Source organism: Plectropomus leopardus, chromosome 10 (assembly GCF_008729295.1).
Source record: "Plectropomus leopardus isolate mb chromosome 10, YSFRI_Pleo_2.0, whole genome shotgun sequence".
Lineage (NCBI taxonomy): Eukaryota > Metazoa > Chordata > Actinopteri > Perciformes > Serranidae > Plectropomus > Plectropomus leopardus.
In genome coordinates this window covers 33531155-33539888 of record NC_056472.1, presented here as the reverse complement: position 1 = coordinate 33539888, position 8734 = coordinate 33531155, and the positions used below count along the sequence as shown (strand labels likewise).

General features: G+C 42.9%; 1 protein-coding gene across 1 annotated transcript; it reads left to right on the top strand.

Moving 5' to 3' along the window:
* Nucleotides 1–3222: 3222 nt before the first annotated feature.
* Nucleotides 3223–8220, top strand: nyx (nyctalopin). Its single transcript, XM_042494167.1, has 4 exons — nt 3223–3244; nt 5198–5484; nt 6221–6525; nt 7401–8220. The coding sequence occupies exons 1-4, from the start codon at nt 3223–3225 to the stop codon at nt 8218–8220; spliced, it is 1434 nt and encodes a 477-aa protein (XP_042350101.1).
* The last annotated feature ends 514 nt before the right edge of the window (nt 8221–8734 follow it).

The following is an 8734-nucleotide window of genomic DNA, read 5'->3' as shown; positions in this document are numbered from 1 at the left end:
TTAGAAATGTCTTAAAGCCCCAGAAATGTTCTGACATCCTAAAAACTTCCTAAAATCGTAGAAATGCCCTTAAATTCTCATTATGTCCTACAGTCCTAGAAATGTCGGAAAGTCTTTCGGAAATGTCCTTAAGTCCTCGACACGTCCCAATGTGCTAGAAATGTCCTAAAATCCTAGAAATGTTCTGAAATCCTAGAAACGTCCTTAACTTCTGGAAATGTCCTTAAGCCCTAGAAGCGTCCTAGAAAAGTCGTTGAAATGTTTAGAAATCCTAGAAATGTCCTTAAGTCCAAATATTGTTCAGAAATCCTAGAAACTTCCTAAAATCCTAGAAGTCTGAAGTCCCTGAAACATGCTACGGGGCCGCTGTGGCCCCTGGCCTCCCGTCATTTTGTAAAAGTGGCCCCCAAGCAAAGCAAGTTGAGTCTCCCTGATCTAAAAGCACTCGTGTCTGTAGTTTTGGAACAAAATGTTCGTCCATCCTCTGTGTGCGTGTGTGTGTTTTTGTGTATTTTGTGTGTGTGTGTTGCAGGTGAGCTGAATCCCCCAGACGACCCAGATCCAGAGGGTCGTCGCCGCCGTCTCCTCTCACGGGAACCAGATGTGCAGATTAGGGTTTGTGTGCTGAACTTTGCGGTAACGTTCTGCTGAATCGAGGCTAAAACGAACAAAAAAGAAAGAGAGCTGACCTGTTTCCGATGCCTCCACAGATGGTCTGCGCTCGTCTGCGGGAGCTTTTTAGGCAGAAAAAGACAGAACACCCGTTAACATCTATTCATCCTGCATGAAAACTATTTACCCCAATTTTGGGAGTTTTTTTCATGTTACACTGAAAGGTCACATGGTCTCTAATGTGCTGAGAGGGTTTCATAACCACTGAGCCAGTGACACCCATTAAAACCCTGTTGTATAATATCTGTGCCACTTTGGAAATCATATTTTAGGGACATTGAAGTGGAGGAGGATGAGATCAGATCTTTACCTCCAAAATGCACATTTATCGTCTCACCTGTGGTGCTGTTTCGGTCCAGATAGTTTTGGTGTTTGAGATGTCTGCAAAAGACAATGCATGTAAAGTGTTTTATTTTGGCGGGGGGTGATCGGGAGAGCTGATGTGCATGTTTTTTATTTAACTGATGCTTGTCGATTTTTTTTTTCAGATTTTTAGTTTCTTTGTTTGCAGCGCCTACACCAATTTACAGCTCCCAAGCAAAATCTGGCCCCCAATACGGTGCCAGGTGGCCCCCGCAAAATGTTCTTATTCACAATAATCATGAAAAAAATCACACTGGGAATTGTTTTCATATTTTTCATCTCCATAAGGTGTCAGAGTGCATGAAACAGCATCTAAATAGAGCTTGGTTTAAAAAAAAAAAGCTAGTGGAGGAGCCCTCATCCCCCCGACAGAGGTCCAAGCTAGGACCCTGATGTCCTAAAATCCCAGATAAGGCCTAAAAACTTAAAAATAAAAGAAAAAAAAAACCAATTATAAAACACATGATAACTTGGTTTCAGTGAGAAGAAGAACAAACTTATTTAATCTTCTCCATAAATCACCGAATTTAATGAACAAGCTTCCTTATTAATTCAAACCTATACGCTAATAAATTAAATATATATGCATACATACCCCAAATCGAATATCTACAAATCTGCATTCAGAAAAAATTAACTAGGAGGAGATGAACTAGGAAAAAGTAAATATTAACGAAATAAATAAACAGTAACTCCTATAAACAGCCGCTGATTGTCAAACCCCCTTTTTCACCCCCAGTGCCTTGTGAAAATAATGTTTATCACTATTACTATTATTAGTAGTAGTAGTATTACTTTATTTTATACATTAAAGTCATAGGGCAGCACGGTGGCTTTGTGGTTAGCACTGTTGCCTCACAGCAACAGGGTCCCTGGTTCAAATCCCAGTCGGAACAGGATTCAGTCTGGTCAGAGGCCCTTCAGTCATCACATAATTGTAATGTAGAAAAAGAAGACTGGCATGAGATAAAAATACTCCAGCATTTTACTTGAGTAGATGTATTTATTTATTTTTAATTTCTCTTAATTAATTTATACAATATCTTTATTGGAGTTTTTTTGTTATATAACAAACACCACAAACAAACAAAATAGTCCTGGCAGCAAACATAGCACACCACAAAATGGGAAGAACAAAAACAAAAACACAAACAAAACAATGATAATAATAATATTTATCAATTAATTGATTACTTTAAAAAAAGCAGAGGTGAAAAACAGATGCTTTCACAGCAGTTACAATTCATGGAAATCTTGAAAACCCATAAGGGCCAAGACACTTAATGAGATGTACTCTGTTACACTCCAGCACAGGAAGTCGGCCGAGCGCTCTCCGCTCTGAGCAGGAAGTTGTCTGTCCGCGCAGCGCGGACGATAAAATAATCTTATTTAACACATTTTGTATCGATCGCCTCTCACATCAGATCGTACAGCTGACGGCGAGCTGATCCTCTAAATCCATTTCAACATCTGCATTTCTCATAAGATTCATGTCCAACTTCATGCTGTGTGTGTGTGTGTGTGTGTGTGTGTGTGTGTGTGTGTGTGTGTGTGTGTGTGTGTGTGTGTGTGTGTGTGTTTCTAAGTTACCTCTCTGCCTCGTTCGTTTCATCTGAGCGCTTCACTTTACTTCTGTAATCCTGCCAGCCGCCCATCTCCATCTCCATCCATCACTCCATCCAGGGGATTTGACTGCCATTAAGAGATGGCTTTTTGCTGTGTGTGTGTGTGTGTGTGTGTGTGTGTATTATGGGGAACACACACACACACACGGAGTGAAGGGGGGAGGATGAAGTGTAAAACCACGAGCGCACACACACACACTGAGCAGTGTGTCAGGCAGGAGCAGCGGTCGAAGGCGCAGCGTGCAGACTGATGTGGGACGGTCAGGATGGACACACGCACCAAAATTTGGACCGTGACCTTTAACACACATGGATGCAGCTGTCCGGAAAGATCTACAGGTACGAAGTTGTGCATATTCCCACGTTTCAGTCGCTCTTTGTCTTTGTGATATTCTGTAAAAGTTATCAGAGTCAAACGGAGCTAAAACGACGTCTTTGAAATCACTCAGACTTCAGACGAGTGTCTGTGTTTTGTTTTTTCACATTCGTATGATCTCTGCTCTTTTTGTGCAGTTTCAGACCTCCGTTAATCCTGGCATGTCCCCGATGAGAGACCACAGTAATGACTGTCATCGCTTTCACTGGTTAGTCTCAATCCCTTCACTCCTCTGATGTTTTTATTTCCTCCACAGCTGAGACTAAAACAGCCGATAATAACTAAAGAGAAACCTCACAGTTCAGTGATAGCTAACTAACGGCCCACAGGTCAGATCCGGACCCTGATAGGGTGCCGGGCGGCCCCCCTAACCATTTTCTGATTCGCAAAAAATAAATTTATTAATAGTGGAAATTGGTATTGTAATTTTAGTATACATAAGGTGCATCAGAAAAAAAATACTGTAAAATCCAAGAAATGTCGTTAAATCCGAGAAATGCCCTCCGTTCTTAGAAATGTTCTTCAATCTTTAATTTTTCCTGAAATCCTAGAAATGTCTTAAGAAATCCTAGGAATTACCTAAAATCCTACAAACTTACTCTGACAAATGTCCGATAATCAGAGAAATGTCTTATAATCCAAAAAAATGTCCTCAATCTAGAAGGTCCTAAAAATGTAGAAACACCCTAAAATACGAGAAATTTCCTAAAATCTAATAAATGTCCTAAATAGTCTGATTGACGGTCTGGTTGGCGGTCTGGTTGACGGTCTGATTGACGGTCTGGTTGGTGGTCTGATTGGTGGTCTGGTTGACGGTCTGGTTGGCGGTCTGGTTGATGGTCTGGTTGACGGTCTGATTGGTGGTCTGGTTGATGGTCTGGTTGACAGTGTGATTGGTGGTCTGGTTGATCGTAGTGATTGATCGTAGTGATCAGACTAAATGACCTGGAGCGAAGGTGAACTGGATGGAGGCTGAAATCCCAGCGGGCACAGACAGTCCCTATTGTTGTGGAGCTAATCTCTGATCTAAGCCGTTCTGTCTTAATCACATCATCATTTCAGCAGCAGCTGGCAGAGCGACGGTTCAGTTCTCGACCTGCCGTCAAACATCAAATCATCGCTCCGTCAGCGTCCCTGCGATGCTGCAAAAAACCCGACAATACCAGCGTTTTATTTTGGTGAGAGCTGACCAGGACAGTTGATGTGAGCTTTTTAATTTACTGATGCTGAAAAGTTTTGTAGATTTTTTTCAGATTCGTAGTTTCTTTGGTGTAAATAGAGAATGGAAAGGTTTATGTCGTGACTCAAACTTGCAGAGCAGACACCAGTAATACTCAACTTATGGCCCCCAGTACGGTGCCAGGTGGCCCCCCAAAATGTTCTAATTCACAGTAAAAAATGTTTTGTCCTTTTAGTGTCCATAAGGTGTCAGAGTGCATAAAACAGCATCAAAATAGAGCTTGTTTATCCAAAAAAGTGACAGTGGATGATCCCCCACACCCCCGACAGAGGTCCTACATAAGACACTAATGTCCTAAAATCCTGGAAATGTCCAAAAATCCTAGAGACATCCTAAATCACTAGAAATGTCCTGAAATCCTTAAAATGTCCTAAAATGCTAAAAATGTCCTAAAATGCTAGAAATGTACTAGAAAACTTGAAATGTCCTAAAATTCTTGAAACATCCTGAAATCCTAGAAACATCTTAAATTACTTTAAAACGTCCTAAAATCTGAGAAATGTCTTTAAATCCAAGAAATGTCCTGAACCGACAAATGTCCCCAAATCCTTGAAACGTGCTAAAATCCTGGACATTTACTAAAATCGTATATACATCCTAAAATCTGACAAAACTCCTTATATCCTACATATGTCCTAAAAATTCTTGAAGGTGTCCTAAAATGCTAGAAACACGTACGGGGCTGCTGAGACTGGCCCCGGGTCTCTGTCTTTTTGCAGAAGTGGCCCCTAAGCAGAGAAAGTTTAGATTTTTCGGTGTGTAATTGGACCTGATTCTTGAATCAGTTCGTTTTTAATGTTGATCATTTATGTCCAGAGTGCTGCTTTGCTGTAGAAATGCTCCGTGTTGTCTGCAGCCGCTGTTTTGCGGCTCAGTATTTGGGACTGACTGCAGTGCTGTCCCCTCTCTGTCCTCCTCCAGTCTCCGTGCTGCTCCTGCTCCCTCAGGCGGTGCCGGCTCGCTGGGCGTGTGTGCGTGCGTGTCCGGCCTCCTGCTCCTGCACTCAGGAGAAGAGCTGCAGCGTGCTGTGCGACCGCACCGGCATGTCTGAGCTGCCCAAAGAGTTCCCCTGCGAAGCCTCGGCCATCAACCTGGACAAGAACAAGCTCAAGTTCCTGTCCGAGCGCGCCTTCGGGACGCTGCCGTCCCTCAAGTCTCTGTCTCTGGACCACAACAACATCTCCTTCATCACCCCCGGAGCCTTCAAGGTCTGTGACGGCTTCCTGCTTAAGTTTGACGGCATTTTTCTGAAAGAGAATCAGAGATTATTAATAGCATGTTTTTTTAGAAGTCTGCACTGAACGAAAGGAAAAGGGAGGTGTGGTCTGTGAATTTTGGGGGTCGACTTGCACGCTTCACTCTCTGCTGTTTCCCTGGTTTGATTTATGTTAGAATATAACCAGCAGCAAGTCGAAGGCTACAGTCTCAGTCACGAATAACGTTTAAATTTAGACTTGTTCCAGTACTGATACCACTGTCGGAAATGCCTTCGATGCTGCTTAAAATTATAAATGAGGTATTAGTGAGTATTGAAAGTAAATTTAGAGTAAAAGGTTACTTTTCCCAGTAAACTGGAGCAGATATAGTCAGTCGTGCAAAGTATTCTGATTAAAAAAGTTTGTATGATATGCTATGAATCCCATGAGTTAGTGCCCACAAATGTCCGTCAAAGGCATGTGTTATTCAAAAATCTCCAAAAATGAATAATGAAATTGTTTTTTTTACCAAAATAATTTCTTCAAAAACCACCAAAAATTTTTCAAAAATGGCAAAAAAGGCAAAATGTTTTCTTAAATAATCTTAAAAAAATAAAGGAAGCGGCAAAGCAAAAATAACTGCCCAAATGTTCTCTTGTATTACAGAATACTCTTATCTAGTATTTGGTTTGTGTCTACATTCTGAAATCTGCCTATTTTATTTATTATTTTTTTATTTGTCCGCCAGGGCCTCGCCAACTTAGTGGAGCTGAAAATGGCGCACAACGAGTACATCAGTTACCTCCACACGCGGACGTTCACGGGGCTGAAGAAGCTGGTGCGCCTCGACCTGTCGGACTGTAACCTCTTCAACATCCCCGACCGCATCTTCATCGAGCAGACGGCGCTGAAGGAGCTGCTCTGCTTCCAGAACAACTTCAGGAGGATCCCCGGGGCCTTCAGGGGCATGGAGAACCTGACCCACATCTACCTGGAGAGGAACAAGATCGAGGCGGTGGCTTACAACTCGCTGCTGGGCCTGGGGAGTCTCAGGTAGGTCTCCGCCCGGATCGTGTAACCCAGCAGGGATTATTTTAATAGTGCCGGTAAGTGAAAAGCCTAAATGTGTAATTATGCATTAAAGGTGCGTTATGCAAAACTAACTGTTTTTGTCACGTGTCCTGAAACTGTCACTGTACGTGAGACAGATATTCATACAGTCATGAAAAACCTGGAAAAGTCATGGAATGTGCAAATTGCAATTTGGAAATAAACCTATTTAATGAGGTGTTCAGGACCGTCAGCAATTTGAAAATCCACAGATAATTTCTGTTTTTACAGTTTCTGGCTGTGGTGAATGGTGTAGTTTTGGTGATTTTAAAGAACAGAAGTAAAAAAAAGTAAAACTGCAATATTAAAAAAATCTTTCCTTTAAAATGTTAAAAAATACCTAGACATAGAAAAAACAATCGCCAAAATGTCATCTTCAAAATTTGCCAAAAAATCCCAAATATCAGCAGTTTTCTGTAAAAATCACTAAATACTTCTTTAAAACTCACCAAAACTGTTATCTTGAGAAATTGCCCCAAAAAAGAAAAAGAAAAATGATTACCAAAATGTTTTCTTTAAAAATTGCCACATATTTTACAGAAAAGGAAAAAAATGGCACGTTTTCTTTTTTTAAAATCACCAAAAATGATAAAATAAATCAATAGTGTTTTTTTTTTTTTAAATCTCTAATAATCTTTTTAATAATATTTTTTTTCTTTTTTAAATCACCAAATGTTTTCTTTTAATTGCCCCAAAAACTTTTAAGAAAAAAATACATCTACATCTACTGTCGAGGATTACAGTTAAACATCAGCAGAACTATGAGAGAACGAACTCTCACAGCTGGTGTTTGAGTCCCTGTCCTCCTTTCATCTCAGGTACCTGAACCTCCAGGAGAACCGCATCAACGTGATCCACGACCAGGCCTTCCAGGACCTGGTGCGGCTGGAGAACTTCTACCTCAACGACAACCTTCTGTGTGATCTGCCGCGGCTCGCCTTCAAGGGCCTCATCCGCCTCAAGATGCTGAACCTCGGCGGGAACCAGCTGACCAACGTGTCCAGGACCTGGTTCAGCGACCTGGTGGAGCTGGAGGTCCTGTACCTGGACCGGAACCAGCTGCTGAACATCGAGGAGGGCTCGTTTGAGAACCTGACCAGCCTGATCACGCTCCACCTGAACAGCAACAACCTCACCAGCCTCCCCTTCCCCGTCTTCCAGCCCATCTACTTCCTGGGCCGCCTGTACCTCTTCAGGAACCCGTGGGAGTGCGACTGCTCCTTCGAGTGGATGAAGGAGTGGATGGAGAGCTATAAGCTGGTGCGAGACATCCCCTGCGCCTCGCCCTCCTCCGTGGCGGGACTGGATCTCAGCGAGGTGGTTTTCACAAAGGTGAACGGCACGTGCGTGGACCCCGGAGAGTTTAATCTGACCACGCCGTCCTCGGAGGTCGTCTCCACCACGGAGAACCGCTTCAACAGCCTCATCTCAAAGCTGCTGCAGCAGGAGCTCAGGGAGGAGATGGGGAACGGGACAGAGAGCCTCCGCAACGGGACTCTGCTGGACCCCGAGGAGGGGCAGCTCTCCGCCGGGGTCGGGGGGCGGCGGGCCCAGGCGAGCCAATCGCATCTGTGCTTCACTGCAGCGTGGCTCTTCTTCGGTTTGATAGATTTCTTTTACCGTCTTTCTTGCACATGAGAACCGTGGAAATGGAAACGGGGTTTGCTTCCTGAATCACGGAGCAGCTTTTCACATTTCAGATGAGATAAAAGTTTATCTGTGAAAGCACAGAGGAAGACTCCTCCTCTCAGGTGTTGTTGCTGGTGTGAGTCTGACCTGCCAAACGTACGATTTGGGGAGTTTTAGGCGTCTGCGCTGTAGCTGGTGGCATTAGTTATTTGGGGTTGTTTGTTCGCCTGTACCGTTCTTGCAAACGTGATATCTCAAGAACGCCTCGAGGGAACGTCTTTATTTAGTACAAAAAAACACTTAGATGTAAGGATGAACTGATTAGATTTTAATGGTCATAGGTCAAAGGTCAAGGTCCCCGTAACCTCATCTGTATGATTTTTGTGAATGCATTATCCCAAGAAGACCTCGAGTGAATTTCTTCAAATTTAGCACAATGATTCATTTGGACTCAAGAATGTAACAATTAGATTTAGGGGATCATAGGTTAAAGGTCAAGGTCACTGTAACCCTGCATCTTTTT

What these genes read in the sequence shown, in the direction of transcription:
- nyx (XM_042494167.1), top strand. Translation starts at nt 3,223, where the DNA reads ATGACTGTCATCGCTTTCACTG. An exon ending in TCACCCCCGGAGCCTTCAAG is followed by an intron (nt 5,485 to 6,220) that starts GTCTGTGACGGC and finishes TTTGTCCGCCAG; the next exon opens with GGCCTCGCCAACTTAGTGGA. An exon ending in CTGGGCCTGGGGAGTCTCAG is followed by an intron (nt 6,526 to 7,400) that starts GTAGGTCTCCGC and finishes CTTTCATCTCAG; the next exon opens with GTACCTGAACCTCCAGGAGA.